The sequence below is a fragment of the Desmodus rotundus genome, chromosome 5, assembly GCF_022682495.2.
Source record: "Desmodus rotundus isolate HL8 chromosome 5, HLdesRot8A.1, whole genome shotgun sequence".
Taxonomy (NCBI): Eukaryota; Metazoa; Chordata; class Mammalia; order Chiroptera; family Phyllostomidae; genus Desmodus; species Desmodus rotundus.
In genome coordinates this window covers 110,894,854-110,916,171 of record NC_071391.1, presented here as the reverse complement: position 1 = coordinate 110,916,171, position 21,318 = coordinate 110,894,854, and the positions used below count along the sequence as shown (strand labels likewise).

The 21,318-nt window shown below is 37.9% G+C and overlaps 1 protein-coding gene across 4 annotated transcripts in view; it reads left to right on the top strand.

Moving 5' to 3' along the window:
• CTNNA2 (catenin alpha 2) overlaps positions 1 to 15,263 on the top strand; it is a 1,072,448-nt gene extending 1,057,185 nt beyond the window's left edge. For all 4 annotated transcript variants that reach the window (XM_053924989.1, XM_053924987.1, XM_053924988.2 and 1 more), the window contains one exon: positions 14,081 to 15,263. In XM_053924989.1, the coding sequence (XP_053780964.1) occupies positions 14,081 to 14,368 (288 nt within the window). In that variant the 3' untranslated portion in view covers positions 14,369 to 15,263. The remainder of the gene's footprint in view (positions 1 to 14,080) is intronic.
• Positions 15,264 to 21,318: the final 6,055 nt, after the last annotated feature.

Here is a 21,318-nt window from a genome sequence, read left to right as displayed (position 1 = left end):
ATTTCTCTATTTCAGTTTCCTCATATTCAAAAAAGGGATGATAGTGTTGTACTTTATATGTCATTTGAAAACTAAAGATCATTATTAAGACACCAGCACTTACCTAGCAAACACAGCTGAGTGTCTCACAGATACTGATATTATTAATATAGGGGAAGTATCTTTAAAGAAAGCTCATAATTTTATACAATGAAAGAAAGCAATGAAAACAAATAAAATGGTGGCTATTTACTGAGCAAAGCCTAATCTTGAAGCTCTACCACTGAGGGCACAGTAAGAGGAAGAGGCCATAAGATTTGGCTAAAGTTTACTTTCTCTATTATGTCCCTAAATTTCACATTCCTGTCAATATCATTCCTTTCAGTAATCTTCCACAGAAGAATAAACAGAAGTCACGAGGGAGTTGGGTATGGAACTCTAGGCATTATGAGCTATTTTTGTATCTTTGGGCAATCCCGTCCCCTTTTATTTCCTCAACTATAAAGTTGTTATTATTTAGTAATGTTTAGCAAATATTTATGAAAGACCTGTATGGTGGACCCTGTTTTAGGCATTTGAGATATAACAGTGGATGGGGGGAACTAAACCTAAGAAGAAAATATTTGAGTGGATGGTTATGAGTTTATAAAAGAAATATTAAAACAGAGAGCAAATTGAGGACGTAAGGGTGGGAAAGGAGGTGCAATTTGAAAAGTGAAGTTTTTACTAAGATGCTGCTATTTGGTTAAGACTTGATGATGGTGACGGACCAAGACTTACAGGTATCTGGGGGAAGAGCATTCTAGGCAGAGATAAAAACACAGAGGTCCTGAAGTGTGGGCATGACTGGTCTTACTGAGTAATAGCCAAGGGACTCGTATTTAGGAGTGGAGTTAACAAGGAAGAAATTAGAACTATTGGAAAACAGGGTATATGACCTTGAAGACCATTTTGATAGCTTTGGATTCAGATTGAGATGGAGATCCGCTGGACAATATTAAGAAGAAAAGTGACATTATGTGAGTTTACTTAACAGGATCATTCTGACTCTTGTTTAAAAATAGACTAAAGGGAGTAAAAGGTGGAAGAAAGATAACAAGCTAGGGGAAAATATTGCACAATCCTGATGAGAGATTCTGATGGCTTGGCCTTGGTGGTAACATTGGAGAAGGTGAGAGGAGGCCAAATAATGGATGTATTTCAAAGATGCTTTTGGCAGGATATGAGGGCAGATTGGATGCTGGGTCAGAGAATAAGGTGTAACATAAGACTTTGAGATTGTAACCTAAAGAGTTGGAAGAGTTGTGTTGCCAATAATGAAGTAGGAAGACCATAGAAAGAACAGATTTTGGGAGGAGGTGTGGTGTTAGTCGTAGAGCTTTTGCCTGTCTCCAGAATATTAAGAAGAGTCAGTAAGAAACTTCTGCAGAAGCTTAGATCATTCTCTACATCTCAAAAGGTCTTATTTGTGAAAGTAACAGCTCATGCAAAAACCTGAAGTATGATCTCAATGGAAGTTAAAGACTTAATGCTGACAACCCATTGAACTGTCTTCTGAACTAAAGATAGAAAATCTCCACCTGAATGTGTAACAGTGTGCACACTGACCATGTGAGCACTTGGAAGGTATTTGAATGTGAGATAAAACTGGTAGATAGTATACATTTTACAATGGGGAAAGCAGTCAACAGGAAGAAAGAAAAAAATGGGAGGGTATTATTCGATGCCTGCTAAAAAAAATGTTTAAAAGTAGGTAGAAAAATGTCTTCAATTATAAAAAGCTATGGATCAACTGCTCAAATTTAAAACGAATTTAATTAAAATTACTGGTTTTAAACTATACATTATACTGAAGACCTCTTATTAATTCTTGAATAATGATATCCATTTCTTCTTGTTGCAATGCTCATTTCTGTAATAAAGAAGAGTTGAAATTTTGTTAGTGAATTATTTTGTTACATGTTTCTATCATTTCACTTCAATTTTCTGCATTATATTTAAAAGACCATTCTTTATGAATTTTGTGAGAAGAAAATTATAATAATGAAGGAGAAATGATGTTAATATACTGCTCTTAATCAAAGAATAGCCTTTGTGGGGTAGACCATAGGGGATGGTGAATAGGTTTTTATTTTGATTGCTAACTGTCCTCAGTCACTAGTGATTGCCTGGGCTATGTTTTGAGAATTGTGAAACCATTTCTAGGATCTGTAGAACAAAGTTCTGTTATTGACTGAGCATGCCTGCTAAAGATACCAATGAAGAAATGACAGCAACTGGGCACACATCAACCATCCTTGTTTATTAGTTCTGGAAGAGGCTTTGGAGCATTAACAAGCATGGCTTGTGTTAATGTCCACTGTGGTTTTTTTGTACCTGTTCTACTTGCTTTCTCTCCCTGGTCTTTCTAGGTGATAGGCCAGGCAATGTCTTCATATTTTGACTTTTATTCATCTTGGATTTTTTTCTTTAGAATTTTTCTCAAAACCTGCCCTTTGCTAACTTATTTAGTCAATAAATGTGAGCACTGTACAGCTAGATGGTATAAAATTGGCATACTCATGATCTGGGAAGCTGGTTGGGTGAGGCTTGTACAAACTTCTAAGGAGCATGAAGATTCAGTACCTCGAGGCTCTTGATGGATTTAATGATGACACAGGGCAAGCTGAGCTGGAGAAGGCAGCTGCTCAGTTCAAGACTGAGGTAAAGATTAAAAATAGCCCATCTTAAAGAAAAATAGATTTAAGACTTTGTGTGGCAAGTCTAGGGAACCCAAGTGTGTGTGTTTTGGTGGAGACAAAGCAGAGAGCCTGGGAGGTCGATCTTCAGTGTTAGAAGAGCCCTTCTAGGCCAGAAGGGGCCCCATTTTTGAGGCAGTTGGGGCTCTCAACTGAATTCTGACAACATGTAAGATTTTAGTGAATTAAAGTGTTAAACTTTCTACATAGCATCATTTTCTTGTTAGTAATAAACATCTAGAAATAATATCTTAATCAAAATGAACAGCTTGTATTTTTGGAATTGGGCCCTACAATTGGTTGGATAAAATATTTTATACTATTTCTTTTTATTCCTCTTAAATTAGACCTTTAAACATCCTTTTCCCAGGCTAAATTTCCTTCCCTATGTCTCCTATTAGAGCTCTCTTGATTTTCTGCTATTAGTCTTCCTCCAACCCTATAAGCCCTAAATGTTCTTAGATATTTGGGGTATCACACTTTTTACACAAAACCCTTGTTTTCTTGTGCTGAATCCCTCCTTTCCTTCAGTAAAGAATATAATAGACCTAGAAAAGATACAGATGTTTTTGGTGCTTTTCTATTCCCCTCGTAAACTTTTTTATGCCTTTATCCCTAACATGTTAAAAGCATAATATTCAGGCACTGAGAACAAGCCAAAGTGCTAAGTAGGTTCAGTAAGAAGAGGGTTAGAGAGAACCCAAAATGCTGGATGGGGGCAGGGCTTGAAAAGAGAAAGTAAAAGTGGGGATTTGGAAATGGGGAAATACAATTTTAAAAACACTTTTTTTATTGAAATGGTGATTTAGGGAAAGATATCACAGTAATGATAAAAAGCTAAGATTTACTAAGGGCCAACTTTTTGCCATGCACTCAGCTTTAAGGACACTATCACATTTAATATTCAAAGATTAAATAAATGTGTTTTTTTCATTTTTAGTTTAAAGATTAAACATTTGAGGTAGAACTAGATTAAGTAACTCTCTCAAGGTCACATTGCCAGTGATCAGTCCAATGAGGGTTTGAACTATGACTTCGAGTCCAGAGCCTAGGTTTTCATTCACTATAAGGAAGGAAATGATAGAAAGGCAGGGAGCTACAGGGAGAACAGTAGGCAGAACATAAAATGTGACAATATGAAAAGGACTTGGAAGAAAGGGGTGCAGAAGAAGGAACTAGGATTCTGAGCAGAGGCAGCAAACAGTCCCTGGGTGAAGGGGTGTCTTCTGGTCTTCTTTACTCTTCTCATCCAGGATTCAGGTAGAAATGGAGGCTTTGACCCCCTTTTTCAATGCACCTGATGAGGAGAAGGGCATGAGCTGGATGGCAGTTGACTTTCCCCAACATATGAATAATGCCATACAGCACAATTCCTTGTGGTGGAATGTGAAAAAAAAAAAGTGAAAGGGTGGAGAATCGCAAGCCAGGGATCACAGATATGCTTACCTTCTAGGCACAGTCCTCCACCAACCAGCACCCAAGGTGTGGTCCTTGACTCTTGTGCTTTGTTCTTCACTCCATGGTTGCAATTTGCAAGCTGCAGCATAGGTGCTATTTTGTAAGGTGTTAGTTAAATAGCCTTCATCACTTGTCAGCACATTCCTGCAAAGTTGGGTTCCATTAGAGATTCATTCATCCATTGCACGAAGACTTACTTCTCTTGGATTCTTGGACAAAGGCTTGTCCTCGACTTGTCTTCCAGTCGTGCTGATACTGCTCAGGGAGGGAAAATGGGGGAAATAGAGAGATCAAGGTGCTTATCTTCTGCTGGCTGCCTCTCCTATAGGGAGGGCAGAAAGGGGCTTTAGCTTTTGGAGAGTTGCTACGAGGTCTGAACCTTGGATGGTGGTAGCAGAAAGATTGCCTTCTTACCCAGGGATATTTCCCAATTATGGTTAGGACTCCTGTTGGATTTACGTATCATGGTTCTGTTGTCATGGGGACAAACCAGAGAGGAGATCCTTAAGTGTGGGGGGAAAATAGAGAAAGAAATAAAATAGGGAGAAGAAATAGAGAAAAAGGAGGGAACTGCCTAAATAAACAAGTACCTGTTCATAACTTTCCAAGGGCCAACACATCTCAATGTTCCTACTTCTCCCTGGAATTTCAAGTTTATCCAGAATGCCTTGTTTGGGTTCAACAAAAACTGTTCTGCCTTTAATGCTGAGAAAAAAATGGCCCTTAGCCATATTTAGGAAATTTGTTGACTGTAATTAAACTTTCATGGGAGTCCCCAAGGTTTACTTACCTATAATTGAAAAAATGCAAATGAAGACAGTTAATCAGTGGATGGCTGAGGATGAACTGCTACTTACCTACCTAAATGAATTAAGAACGAAGACAAAAGTATGTCCAGTTGGGAAAGTTACCGGAGGGCCAATTGGTACATTTCTCAGCAACTAGGGGAGATTTTTTCTTAGCCTGACTGAGACTGCAGTGCTTGTATGCTAAGGCCTTGGCCAACTGCACCCGCAGCCGTTGCGTGCAGTCTTCCCAACAACCGGCCTTCAGCACTGCTGGAGTGCCAGCTGCCTCCCTGCCATCACTCAAGGAATCTCTGCAGGAGAAATAACATATTTCTTGTCCTCCTTTCTATCATGAGTCAGCCAGCCACTACCTAAAGTCGTAGAACATTTGTTTTTCAAGATTCCATAATCAAATGGAAATGCCCCTGGGATTAATCCAGTTTACAGGAGCTAGCCCACAGTATTTTAGCAGTTACAGGGATTGGTAAATGTTCTAATGTTAATAGACTTAATGCAGCTTTTTTTTCTTTTTAATAATAATCACAGCACACCTCTGATAGTCATTTTTCACTTCAGACACCATACTTGTTAATATATTCAGCTAATTTTTATCACCCAATTTAAAATCACCCCCCAAATGGTTTTCACGAAGTTAATGCTTATGACTTCTGCTTAATGATTTTATTCATTAGCAACTATATTGTCAGTAATACGTGTACAAAAAAGAACATGCAGCATTGAAATACAAATATTTTCCAGTAATCTAATCAGTAGTAACAAAAACAAAAGGTATTAAACAAGTTAATTTAAATACAGAAGTAGAGGTAAAATATTTAGGTAACATACCAAGTTGTTTTTGACAACTCTGTCAAAAGTGACCTCTTGGAGGAGGAAGGTAAGAAGTTTTATCACCCCTGCTACCCAGCAGACTCTGAGGGAGCAAAGTGCCATGATTGATTAGTAATGTCTGCCATGGCCACCACATAGGTATGTGGGAGATTGCTACCTGCATTCACCACTGTCACTGCCTTAACAGGAAGGAATCCACCTTTGTGAACTCACTACACTGTTGATATCTGATGAGGGAGAGAGAGCACACTAGAACACTGAAGTGAGGACTTGCCACAAAGGAATGGTCTTTTTTGCAAGTGTGTAAACATCCATAAAGTGGGAAAAGATGCAATTAGGCTGAACCTTTTCACCGCATCTTTGTTTGCCTGAGCTATTTATTACTCTGCACTTGCTAGAGTTTTTAAAGAGTGTTATTGATATAGACTCTGGAAAAAGTAGGCAGATATTTCGAGGTACTTCAAATATATCAGAGTTCCTTAGGAGATCAAATACTTCTTCAAAGCCTCATGGATTTTTCAAACATGAAATGCTCTTTGTGTCACATAATAGGCACCACTGCTCTGGGTTTCTCACCTCCCATTCATTAACAGCAAAGCTGACTTATTGCAATGTCTTTTTTTTTCCTTGCAAGCAATTTATGACTCATTTTGAGTAGATAACTGATTAAATATAAATAAATGACCAGTGGAAAGATTCCATTTTCTCAAGGTGTTTGCTTTCAATTGATTGTCAATTCTCCCATCACAACTTCCTTCCCCCAAAACACTGCCCCAGGCCTGAACAGGTATAGCATAGTTCCATTAAAATACTTTATGTTGGAGCTTGGTCCTGTACATGGAAAGGTTGTGGGTTTGATCACTGGTCAGAGCACATACCTAGATCGCAGATTCAATCCCTAGGTTGGTTGGAGAGCCTGTGAGAGGCAACCAATCCCCCCCCTCTCTCTTTCTCTCTCTCTCTTTCCCCCTCTCTCCTTCCCCCTCTCCCCCCCCCCCTTCCCTACCCCTCTCTCCTGCCCCTCTTCCTCCCTCTCTAAAAGCAACGCAAAATATATTCTCAGGTTAGGATAAAAAAATACTTCATGTTCTTGTTAAATACTAAATTATTCCCATTAAAAGATCTTGCAGGTGGCTAAAATGGACTCCATCCATATTTGCAGAACAGTTTTGGCATTCTCAAAATCAGTAAGACTATCAGCTCTGACATGAGAAAATTAAAATAAAATAGCGTAGGCCTGAATGGGACTCGATTCTCTCTCCTCGGAACTTCTAAGCTTTTTTGAGACAATCAAGGCAAACTTCTCAGTTTTATCATATTTCAAAATAACCTTCAAATGGGTTTGGCTAATTTTATTAGATTTACCTCAGCCAGTAGCCCCATGGCACTTGCATTGTTTTTAAATCCAAGGACAGATTGCTCTGCGCCTGAGATTTCCATGAACTGCCATTTGGGGTTTATTATTTTTTGGTAGATAATAAGCCTTTTGAAAATAGATTCATTTCAAGGTTGTATTTCTATCTGTACATGAATATTTTAAATGGATTAATGTAGAACTCAGTTTTTAATCCTCTTCTATAATTATGTATATCTGGCCCTCTCCTAAGCCATTTACTATATGTAATTAATCCAATGCATTTCCCTCTACCTCTTTTACATTACTTTGCAAGTTTTACTGTGCTGGGTTTTTTTTTTTTATGTGTGTTTTTAAAACCAGCTGTTAAATGTAAATTGCATTTGTTGTATTGCTGGTTGGCCCCAGGAAGTTCACCATTATTATCGAGAGTGATTGCTAATTAACAGACTAGAAAGTAGCCCTGGCTGTCAAAGGAATGGTTGAGATGTTTCTTGATGATGTTATATCTTTGATTATTAAAAGAATATTCCTTTTTATATTGAAATTATAATGCTGAGAGAATTTTACTATATTTAGTGGAGTTTTTGACCTAAGAATAGAATTAATATTTCTTTAAGCATTCCGTTATATCTCTCTAAAAATGATAAACAATGTGAAGGGAAGAAGAAATTAGAATTGACATAAATTATATGCCTGTAGTATGCAGAACACTGTTATTGAAACTGGGGGGGGGGGACCAATATAAGCTACTATGCGGTTTCTTATATCTAGCTACCAGAATTTCAATTCTATAATTTCAACTGTTCCTTTGATAATTACATGCAACATGAACACTTGAAACTCAGTAGATACAAAGTTAAACTTAGCACCCTGGCTGGTGTGGCTCAGTGATTGAGCACCTGCCTGGGGTCCAAAGGGTTGCCAGTGCCATTTGCAGTCAGGGCACATGCCTGGGTTGTGGGCTAGGTCCCCAATAAGGGGTGTGCTAGAGGAAATCACACGTTGATGTTTCTCTCCCTCTCTTCCTCCCTCCCTTCCCCTGTGTCTAAAATAAATAAATAAAATCTTTAGAAAAAACTAAGTTAAATTAGCATTATAGCATCTCATCTTCTTCTCTCTTCTTTCTATCAGCTGGGTTAAGAGCATCCACATGTATCCAGTTGTCCAAGCTAGAAATCTGATGAGGATCCTTCATTACTAAACTACTCAGTCACCAACAATCTTCTATCCCGTTTCATTCATTAAAGCGAGTTTAGATATCATGACCACCATGAGGCTTTATTTTCCTACCCTGCCCCCATCTGACTCCAGGTAGATCTTGCATTCTCTCTGTGCCTTCAGCACCTTACATCCTATTAAAGCACTTACCACAGAGCATTACACCGTTTAGTTTGTGTGTCTGTGTTTGTGCACCCAACCCTAAATCACAGCGTTTGGCACAAGTAGATACACACTAGTTGTCTGAAGAGATTCTTGTGTGAATAAGTAGGTAGAAAGATGAAGCAAAAGACTTGAGTAAAGAGTAAATGAGAATTCAGCATTTCAAGAAATCTATTAGCACTTTCATTTCGGAGAGTGTGGCTGAGTCACGCATCACAGGTGTTTGTGCGGACACTGAACACCTCTTGCGGTATAAACCTCGTGTTAATGAAATAGCATGGGACTTAACACGTGGAGTGTGAGAACTCTTCAGATGATCTTGTAAATTCTGAGTTATTTTAAGCCCTTTTCATAACACTCCTCATCTATTTTTTTTTTAGCTTAAACAACAGAAATTTATTTTTTCACAGTTCTGGAGGTTAGAAGTCCCATATCAAGGTCCAACAGGGTAGGTTTCTGATGAGGCCTCTCTTCTTGGCTTGCAGATGGCCACCTTCTCGCTATGTCCTCACATGGCCTTTTTCGGGTGTGTGCATGCAGAGAGAGTAAACTTTTCTTTTTTCACTTGTTCAAGAATGTTTATAACAGTTTTATTCTTTTTGGTAAACATTTTGTTTTATACACTCTTCATCTTTTGACCTAAGGAATTAGGCGGGACAAATCTCAATTAATGGCAGAGTCACTCACAATTCATGAAAGTCTTTCCTTTCATTTAAAGCACTAAGTGAGAATTGTGTAGAGAGGTTAGAAGCTGTGTGGTGTTAAAAACAGTGGTAACAGAGGCAGAAATATGGCCAGAAAAAAAAACCATAAAAACTGCTATAAAGCAGCTTTCCCACCCTTATTTGCTTGTCATGGACTGAAATAAAACAAGATGTGAGGACACATCTGTTGCCTTTTTTAAAATAGTACTTTGATATTTTAAGAATATTGACAGAATTAGAAGAAGCCTAATTTCTGTGGTTAGGGACAGCAGACACCTATGAACTGGAGCAGAGAGGATTAGTCTGGCCCAGCTTGTTAGATTTGGAGGTTGTGGATTCCCACATCGCTCTGGGAAGCCGCATGGAGCAACAGCGAGCTCCTGGGCTCTGGAGTTAGGCTGTTTGCACTGAAATCTTGCCTTCTTCGTCTCTTATTTGTAAAGCGATACTGGATAAGCTGTATGGCTCTCTAAACTGTAATGGAGCATAACAGTATTTCTTCTGTCAAGAATGATTGTGAGATTGAATGAGAAGGGAAACTCAGGCAGCTACTTCAGAGACTGGCTCGTGGTCACATTTGGTAAATGTAGGCTCTTATTTTTAAAGGTAGGTAAAAAGGAGCAGCTTCTCTTAGACTAAATATAGGAACTGAATGGGACGTCCCATAGGAATAGAAAGGCCTTTCAGTAGGAAAAATGCAAGTCTCTTATTGTGGAAAAGTCTAGTCAGTGTATATGTGGGCAAACTTGAGGAATAGCTGAGATATGGCCCATTTCTGAGGCTGTTATAAAGCTAGCACAATGAGCAGAGATAAAGGCACAGCAGAACACCAGTAAGAGTAGGTGAGCTCCAGCCCAGCATACAAACAGTCGTTACAGCTACAGTGAATGTGCTTCAGAGAATCTAAGCAAGTACTAGAGAAATTTGCAAGTCTCAGATTCCAGGCACTGCCTCCATGAGGGAGGATCCAAGGCAGCAAGGCACCCTCAAGTCCAGGAAAGACTGGGAAGGACAGATCCCAGAGCAGGAGCACAGCCAGGACCAAGCGATCCAGTTATAAAGAATTCAGGCTCTAAGGATGAGACCGATCATCACAGACCAGGTGAGGTGAAGCCTCTCATCAGATGTACTGGTGGTTTCCAGGATGTTACCAGGTTTAAAGGACAGGCCTCCACCCAGACAGAGGTAATAATTGGAATAGGTTCATTTTGAATGGCAGGTAGTCACTGAAAAAACAAGACCCCAGAGATCAAAGGATGTTTCAAGGAAATATTGTAGCAGTTCGTATGGTGGCCTTCAGATGGAGATAGTGTGGGTCTTAATCTCTACTTTGCCAGTTCCTCCACGGACAAGTTACATTACATCTCTAAGCTTCAGTGTGTTCACCTGTAGAATGGGGGTAACGAAAGTCCTCACTTCAAGGTTTTTTGAAACTTAAATCATGCAATTTAATTAAAAGGACTAAGGCAAAGCCAGGCACCTGCTAATTGCTCAATTAATGTTGGTTATTATTATTAAAACTTTATCCAGAATCATTTGCGAGTCTTGTTTTAAAATGCCATGCTTACAGGATAAATCACAAAATAGAATGCGATTATGTTAAATAAGTTTTTCAAAACCTTGTATTTAAAAATATCACCTGGTCATGTAGCTTTACTTTTTTTAACGTATTTTTTTAGGAAGTGAATTTTTTAGCAGTATGTGCCACCCAGAAACCAGGACTCAGTACTATTTTGGACAAGCATAACAAAGACCTATTTTTAAATAAAACAAATTTTTATTGTACTGATAATTATCTCAATCACTCAAGGGGGTACAGAGCATATAGAAAAAATATCCTTTGGTAATTCAAGTTTTAAGAAAAAGTCAAATTTTGTTTTTAATTTTAGATTGGGCTTATTGTCTAGTAGTATATTTGTTCAAGTTTATCTGGCCAGGCCCCTTCACCTCCTCACTTTGCCTTGCCACAAATTAGTATGTGCCCTACCAGATGGCTTGAATGAAGTAACCGGCTTTATATTTCAGAGCTGTCTCTCTCTTGACCAATGTATTAGGTTTATTCACAAGATTCCCGCTTCAGGCTGGGAAAGCAAAGGGGTTCTGAAGAAGAGACAGGCTATCCTATTTTTGCTGCAGAATTAGACACCATCTATGTGAAAATGGAATCTGTGGTAAAAATCTCCAAATTACTTGTAATTAATTCTTCTCTTTGGACCCACTCAATTCTCCCAAGATTTGCTTTTTGGGAACCATTTAATAATACAATAGACACGCCTTCTTCTACTTCTACTAATTTTGTTGCTCTGAAGCAAATCAACACAACTGTCTTTGCTATTATATCATTTCACCCTCTCTTTACCCATAGCAAACAATAGAATTCACTAACTTTAAGAATGAATATTATTTATTTTTGAAACCTGACAGACTTGCAAGAAACCATCAATTGGACAAGGGACACAGTACCTAGCTTCCAAAGAAACCATGACTGCTCTCATTGTCCCAACATTTTGTTGACTTATCTCTTTCCTTCATTATTTACGCTTCTACCTGAGAATGTAAGGGAAGAGATGAAAAAGGGAAATCCAGTCAGATAGCGGGCTATGATGCTACCAAATTCGCACATGGTGAAAGCTCTGAAATCACTGGATGCCATGAGCTGTCGGATAGTCTTTGGGTTTCATTAATTCAGTGGTTCTCAGCTTTTATCATGCATCGGAATCTCCTGGATTGTAAGCTTTTAAATCAGAGAGTTTGCAATTGGCCTTAGAAGTTGCATTTTCAACAGGTTCCCAGGTGATGCTGATACTGTTGGTTCAGAGACTGTACTTTGAGAATCGCTGTACTAATCCATGCTTAGTTTCTCTTCTGTTAATCTGAATAACTTAGACTTTGCTTTTGCTTAGCTAGTTGTAGAAAATTCTGCTTTATAGACTAGCCTGGGGTAAGCAGTTATTTTGGTACATATGTACCTTGTGCAGTGCAATAGAAGTGGTAAAGTAAGTGGTTCCTCTATCCATTTGGTTGATTTAATTCATAAAGCAGTCAATTGTATTTGCTGAATCATGGCTCTAATCCACAAATCACTTTGCTTGTCTATATTAATGTGACGCCCATGTAATACTGATGTATCATCTTATTTCCCTTAGTGGTGGAACCTCAGTTCTATGGCATTGCAAAGAATTCATACGTAGAAAGCATCTTCCATTTTCCCCCAATTATCTGACTGTATGGGTTTCTTCAGTGGTGGAAGAATTGAGTTTATTTGTCATAAAATATCTTTTTAAGTCAGCATAATTTTATTTAGCTTTCACAATGAATGTGGGACAGATCAGCATGTCGTTGGTGACTACTTGGGTCATGTTTTGGTCTCAAGAAATGACAAGAAGCTAAAGGGAGCATGACACAGGAAAGCCACAGTGTTTGGGGTCCCTCAGCTTAAATACTTTGCTAATCTCCTTGCACCCAGAAGGTTGTAGGCCCAGCTCCCAATTCTCTAATGCAGATACAGTCCATCAGTTACAGATTATACAACAAATCATCTCCAAAACTAGGAGCAACATTGCTTAGGAACATCCCTGGATCCCTCATCTCACTGCAATGGATACATTTCCTTAGTCACTCAAGCATCCCTGAGGCTGGAGAAATAATCTCAGTCCCGCTGTTAATTCTCTCCCGTTACTAGGTTGCATATAGAAGTCTGGCTGAAAGGGAGTCTGGGAAATGCAGTTTTGATCTTTTCCAGCATCTATGGTTCAGGAAGTGAGGGAGAAAGAAGGTTGAAACATATTAAATGGTCTAATATATAGCATGTACCACATTGTCTAATTAGTTAAAAGCAGAAAAGGATAACCTAAAAACAATTTTCTGGCCTAAGAGTCTGAGGATGAGCTTCTAAACCTACTGTGCTCTGAGTTGTGACTTGTCAGCCTTTTTGAGATTATCCTGCCCAACAGTGTGGCAGAATGGTGCGGTAATACAGTCTGTAAGGACTTCATTACTTAAGCTGTGTGAAACCGTGGAACTTACTAGACCTCTGCATGTGACAGTCCTCTCATCGTGAAGGAGCGATGATGACAATTGCCTCTTTACAGATTGTTATGAGAGTTAAATGGGGAAATACAGAGCTCTGACAGTAGTGTTTGGCACACAGGGCTAAGTCAGTATTTCATTAACACACGGTCACAGGGGTCTCACTGAAGGCTCTCTGACCGACAACAGCCTGGCACAGTTATTGAGGTTCTTATAGGAGGTACTTTCAAGACCTGGGAATAGTTAAATGGATACTCAGGCTTAATAAACACTTAAGCAAAAGCCCGAACACCATAAGTGTTCCTTTATTAACTGCTTGCATCCTTACCACTCCTAAACTCAGGGTGGAAAAATAATCTACAAATAGAGGTATACTTCCACTGGGGGACCATACAATTACCCTTTTATTCTTCAGTGCCTGCCAAATGCTTTTCAAACATTTGAGTAATTGAGACTATTACCAATCAGCCTAATGTAATAACATGAGATTACTCTACTTTGAAAACCTTTGGTAAACATTGGAATTCTTACACGCTCAAAAGAGGGCTTTACTTTAGGTGTATTGGGATTCTAATGAACTGTGCACCACAGAATGTCCTTTTTTTAATCTTTATCTTGGGAAGAGGGATGGGAGAAGACAGATGACTGCTTTATAGTTCGTTCACCTTACCGTGTAGTAATTTGCTCCTTTGGGGCACCGCTGTATACTTGCACAGACCGAGCATTGTTTTACTGTGAAACTGCACCGCTCTTCTGTGAGTGTTGTGCCTTGACTAACCCATGTGTGTCTCACTCCAGCTGGACAGTGCTACATCGCTCATCCAGGCAGCGAAGAACCTGATGAATGCTGTTGTCCTCACGGTAAAAGCATCCTATGTGGCCTCGACCAAATACCAGAAGGTCTATGGGACAGCAGCTGTCAACTCACCTGTTGTGTCTTGGAAGATGAAGGCTCCAGAGAAGAAGCCCCTTGTGAAGAGAGAAAAGCCTGAAGAATTCCAGACGAGAGTTAGGCGAGGTTCTCAGAAGAAACACATTTCGCCTGTACAGGCCTTAAGTGAATTCAAAGCAATGGATTCCTTCTAGGACGATAGGCTTTAACGAGAAAGCTTTTTTTCTTTTGTTTTTTCTTTCCTTTTCTTTTTAAATTCATTTTTTTGTATGCATACCTGCCGACTCATATGCCTCTGGCATGGGGAAATTATGGGAGCAGAGTCTGTTTGCATGAAGATGAGATGTGATCAATACTACTGATCCATCTATAAGCCTGGACAGGGGACAGGAAAGTCCTGTCCTGAGGTGGCGCAGAGCTGTTCTTTGCAACATTCTCATACAATTTGGTGAAGAGTTCGTATTGCAGTGTTTACGGGAGTGGGAGGGATGGGGAAAATAAACTTAACACTACAAGAGCAAATTCTAATGCATGCAAGAATCATTAGGTTGGCAGGTATATTAAATGAAAAATCTGGAAGTGTAATGGTAGAACATAAAGCTTGTATTGCTTCTGTGTCAGTGCAAAAATGTACTAGCCAATACGCTTAAGTGTGTGGCCCACATGGAACGACTCAACTTTGAAGTCATATCCACACTATGTGGAATTTTTACTAAGGGGAAACTAACTCATCTAGCCTAAAATGCTTCTTTTAATCTGTATTCTGTTCTTTCTCTTCTAGTAGTGCCATTACTAATGCTCATGCTATCAATTTTTCCCCTTCACTGAAAACAAACATTTATTTGAGACAATTATCCTTCTGGGGGCACTGGAAGCACAATACAGTGATCAATCTTGCTTTTACTTTTTTTAAAAAAAAAAATTGAACTATGATTTTGCTAGAAATAGGAGGCCCAGTGGTGGAATGTTAGAGGAACAGAAACTGACAATGTGTGAAGGTTTAGAGGCAGATACATAGGTGTAGCTTGGAGTGCTGGTATCTAATATGACATTGTACCTACTAACTCAAATAAACACATTTAATCTTGACATATGAAGAATGTTTTCTTTCTTTAAATGCATACTAAATAAAAGGACAGCTTCTTGCTGAAAAAGGTATGCTGAAAAATGCATACTTTTTCAGAACAGCTTCTTGAAAAGTGGTTAAAATGTTTATTGGATTTTAGGAATTGGGGGGAAAATAGATAATAAAGAAATCTCTGAGTCATCCTTAAAGTCCAGGAACTGCTTTTGTTTTATATTTTTCATTTATTTTTATTTACTTTCAAACAGAATCTAAAATGAGAAAGTCATGTGTTAGATTTTTGTGGGTCTTGTTAAGCCCTGGGTTAAATTTAAGAAAGTTAATGAATTCTCAGAGAGAAACTGAATCAAATATACACCCATTAATTTCAAAATATTTTATATCAAAACTTTATCTAAATTGTAAAAACAGGGCATCTGTCCCTTTACTAGGAAGGAGTGAGTAGTAGTCTTTCAGCTATGGGCTGAGGAGTGAGAAAGGAATCTCAAATACTCATCTGGGTACCCCAAATCCTCCCATTTGAATGATCCCTATAGGTTAGCAAGTTACAATATGTCTCCAGAAGAATTCTGGTAAAATATGTGTGTTTCTGAGCAATGTGATAATACATTGGGACTATGCTTGCATTAGCTTAGATGCAAGGTCTCAAGGAGAAGAGACTGAGGACTTATAGAAGAAGAGCAGCATAGTCCAAAATCTTATTTAGACATGGTTCTGCTCAAAACACTTCTAACCACCACTGGATGATGAAAAATTCCACCCAGGCTGAGAACAATCAGGTGGAAAAACAACAATAAAACTGGAAGCTGATTTTTAACACTAATCATTAGATACTATTTCCACTATCCTCTCCCTTAATCAATGTAAAATTAGTAAAGCCCATATATGACAAAGTACACAGCTAACAATATACTCAATGTTGTAAAACTTTTTCTCTAAGATCAGGAACAAGACAAGGATGCCTAATCTTGCTAATTTTACTCAACAAAGCATTGGATGCCCTAACCAGAGCAAGTAAGCAAGAAAAAGAAAAGACATCCAAATTAGGAGGAAATAAAACTGTCATTATTTTCAGATGATATACTAAAATCTCTAAAAAAGAACGTTAGACCTAATAAATTCAGTAATGTTGCAAAATACAAAATCAATATACAAAAATCATCTGTGTTTCTCTATGCTAATAATGAACTATAAGAAAGAGAAATTAAGAAAATTTTTCTGTCATCAAAACAATAAAATACCTAGGAATACATTTCATTAAGGAGATGAAATAACTGAAAACTATAAGGTACTGATGAAAGAGATTAAGGATACAAATAAATGGAAAGATGTTACATGCTTATGGCCTAGAAGAATTAATATCATTAAATTTTCCATGCTACCCAAAGCAATCTACATATTCAATACAATCACTATCAAATTTTTCAATGTAATTTTTAACAGAATAGAACAAACAAGCCTAATATTTTTTTTAATGAAACCACAAAGGACCTCAACTAAATCAATCTTGAGAAAGAACAAATTTGGAGACTTAACTTTCACTGATATCAAACTACTATATTACAAAGCTAGAGTATTAAAAATGGTATGGTATTGGCATAAAACAGACACAGATTAATGGCCCATAAAGAAACCTAAGCATATATGATTAATTTATGACAAGGGTGCCAAAATATACAATGGGTAAAGGACAGCCTTTTCAATAAATAGTATGGGGAAAACTTGACAGCTACATGCGAAGGAATGAAACTGAGCTATCCTCCTGTACACATAAGTTAATTCAAAATGGATTAAAGACTTGGATGTAAGACCTAAAATAAAGCTCCTAGAATTAAACATAGGCGGTAAGTTCTTTATCATCAGTCTTGGTGACGACTTTTTAAATCTGAGGTCAAAAGTAACGACAACAAAAGCAAAAATAAACAAGTGGCACTACATTGAATTAAAACATTTTCTACATTTTCTTTTTACAGCAAAGAAAAACAACCAAATGAAAGAGCACCCTGGAGAAAGGGAGAAAACATCTGCAACCTTAGTTGAGGTGTACTTGCTCTATACCACTTTGTTGAGAGCTTGTAATAACTGGATATTGAATTTTGAATTTTGGCATCCTTTTTTTGCGTGTATCTTTGCTTCCCCTTTATTATATTTATTGATACCTTTCATTTAGTACATAATTATCATTTACTCATTTCCAAATTCTACCTCTTCCATTGATCAATACCCAAGTACTTTAGCCCTCAATATGATCTGACTTGTCTAGTCCTACACAGTAGTTATTTTTCTACCCCTTTCATTTGTCATATTGTGATTTCTTGTCGTACCTAAAAAATAATATGTACAGCTGAATCACCAAGCAACATAAGCATTAAAAATATTGGGATTTTATAAGTTGTAGTTCCTAAATTTTCTGGTAATAGATCATAAGTCATTAGATTTTTAGTGCTGTGTCATTACATATTAACCAATCGCAGTGGCCAGTACTTGTACTTGAGTACTTACTTAATCTTGAAGATCATGGCATTTCTTTAAGGCATTGAAAGGAATCCAATGAGCTACAAAAGGTGGGTGTTAGTAGTAATTTTAAATAATACTAGTGCTGAGGATTGTTACCGACAAGATGGTGGCTCCAGGCCCTTGTTCCCTGATGGAAACACAAAATGAACAACATTTGATCAGCGAAGTAGCTTTGTGGAAATTCTAGAAATCAGTGAAAGATTTTAGCAGCTAAGTTAATGCCTAACAAAAAAACATTCAATATGGAAGGATTTGGGGGTGTTTTTGCTTGTTTATGTCCTGCCCATTCTCTGGCATAGCATGGTCAGGAGGAAGCTTCCCATTCCTGTTTCTTCCCATGTAATGGAAGACAAAGAGTGGAACTGTTTGCATTGTCCTGACCTCTCTGGGGATACCTGCAGGACTGCTTCTATCTTGCCTAATTTGGAGCACTGGTGGAAATGGTGGCACAGTTTGGACACCAGGTTGGAGGCCACCAAAAGCATCTGCAGGTACCGTGGCAGGTAGGAGCTGAAGGGAGTGCTGCAAACCTATGGGCTCCTGAAAGCAAGAGCTTTGGGGCAGAGGAATACAACAGAATATATAAGACCTTGAGAAAAAGGCAGTGGTGAGTCTCTTAGGGGATATAAGACATTTTAAAGGCATCCATGAATGTGGGGGGATTGAGAAAAGAAGAACACACACAGACCTAGAGAACAGGCATGTAATAAAGGCCTTACAAAGGCCTGAAAAGACCGTAAGCTTTCATGCCAGGTTCTACCTTCAAAGAACCAGTCCATAAAGACTGAGAGAAGTGGCTGTTTGTTCAAATATCCAACTATATGTTGTTGACAAGTGACATTATTAGATCTAAGGAAACACATAGGTTGAAAGAGAAAGGGTATAAAAAATATTCCATGCAAATAATAAAAAAAGCTGGGGTGGCTATCCTAATACCAGACAAGAGGGACATGAAGTCATAACTGTTACTACATACATAGAAGGTCATTATATAATAATAAAAAGGGCAATGCAGCAAGAAGATATCACAATTATAAACATCTGGACACCAAACATCAAAGCCCCTAGATATACAAGGCAAGCATGGACAAAACTGAAGTGAGCAATAGCTCTAGAAAAATAGGAGATATCAATACCCTGCTTTTAATAATGGGTAGAATACTTACACAAAAGATCAGTAGGAAAAAGAAAACTTGAACAACATGATAAATGAACTGGACCTAACAGGAATATACAGCACACTCCATTCAAAACACAGAATACACATTTTTCTCAAGTGTGTATGGAATATTCTCCAGGATAGATCACATAGTAGGCCACAAAACAGTATTAATAAATTTTTAAAAGATTGAAATTATATAATCTAGTTTCAGAATGAATCTAGAATCAACACCATCAGGAACAGTGGCAAATGTTGAAATGTGTGGAAATTAAATAATACTCAAGCAGTGGGTCACAAGGAAAATCTGAAAATATCTTGAGATAAATGAAAATAAAAAGATAGCTTACCAAAATATATGGGATGCAGTAAAAACAGTGCTAAAATAGTAACCTCATTGTAAATGCTTACATTAAAATAAGGAAAAAGGTCTCACATCAATAAACTAAGTTTATATCTCAAGGAATTAGAAAGAGAATAACAACTAAACCCATAATTAATGAAATAAATACTAAAGACTAGATCTGAAATAAACAAAAACAATAGAAAATAGAAAAACAACAGAGAAGAATTAAGAAAAGCAAGAATTGGTTCTTTGAAATAAATCAACAAAATTGACAAACTTTTAGCTAGATTGACTAAGAAAGAAATGAAATAGGAAATATTGCAAATGATTTCCAGAGGTAAGAAGACTGTGAGAGTTCTATAGTTGTACACCAACAGATTGGATAACCTAGATGAAGTAGATAAATTTCTAGAAACCTAACAATACTGAATCATGAAGAAATAGAAAATCTGAACAGATCCATAAATAAGGAAATATAATCAGTCATCAAAAACCTCCAAACAGCCCTCACTGTTCTTCTCAATTGCTTGGAGCACAGTCTTGTACACCAAAAAGGCTGCAGGTTTCATCCCTGGTCAGGGCACATATGTTTCAGATTTGATCGTCCTTCAGGGCACAAAGATGAAGCAGCCAATCGATCTCTCCCTCTCTCCTCTTTCCCCCTTACCCTCCTTTTTCCTCTCTCTTTAAAGTTGTAAACATCTCCTCAGGTGAGGATTAAAAAAAAATCCTCCCAACAAATAAAAGCCCAGATTCAGATAACTTCACTTGTGAATTCTGCCAAACATTTAAGGAGTGAACACTAATGCTCTTCAAACTCTTCCAAAATAAAGTAAAAAGGAGGAAACACTTCCACTGAGGCCACCAATAACCTGACACTAAAGCCAAGGACAGTATAAGAAAAGAAAACTACAGACCAATATCCCTGATGAATATCAATGCAAAAATGATCAACAAAACTCTAGCAAGTAGAATTGAACAGTGCATTAGAAGAATTGCATACTGTGATGAAGTGGGATATATTCTAGATACACCGGTATATTTCAATATGTAAAAATCAATCAATGTGATGTACTACATTGACAGAATGCAGGGGGAAACATGAAGGAAAAAAACCATGATCATCTCAATCAATAAAAAGTAAAGCATTCGACAAAATATGTCAAAATACTAAATTCCACTAAAGGGGATGATCTGGCATGCTCAGACTACTGAATTTATAACCATTGTACCAATGAGGCTACTTTGTAAATGTTTGTAGGGTTTATTTCACCATTTCTGACCCTCCTGTGTTTTATTAGGCATCTAAAGTACTTGTCATTTCCTATTTAGCTGGTCATGAATGTGATTAATATAGTGGACAAGAATTATGTTCTGTGGATGTCAAGACAATTAAGGTCAATAGACTATATTTTCTCAGAAATGAAGACTTTAATTATAACTCTAATATGAGAAAATAGGTTCTGCCATCTCACCCACAGGAAGGCAACCTGCCTTTCATCCTCCTTACTCATTTGTACTGAAAATAATTTTATGTGCAGATCAACAGTCTCATGCCAAGTGTCAGAAATCTGGTGATCTTACTCAGTAATGCTAGAACATGCAACTGGAGAATTTTCAGGGAACATACCGATTAGTTGAACATGATTACTTCTGCCTCTTTTAAGACTTGCAGGGTTATACTAAGCTCTACAGTTCCACCTAAGATGTGGCAATGCTTGTGATTATTATCATGGATGGAAGAGTAATTTCAGGAATTTTACTTGGTGATTTCTACCTTTATGACATCTACCCCACAGGTCAGAGAACAAGTGTAATCATGGTTTTCTGCCAGCTACTAAAAATATCCATCCCAATCACTCACTGTAGGAGCAGGAAAATAACCACGTGGTGCTGTGCAGACCCACTGGGCATGCTGACTAAGACATGAACGAGGCCTAGGTGCCTTCTCTGGCCCTTGTAAATCTCCACTCTAGCCAGGACGGGAGTGGGAATGGAAGCGTGATTACATCCGAGTCCCTGGGCATCAGTGTCATTT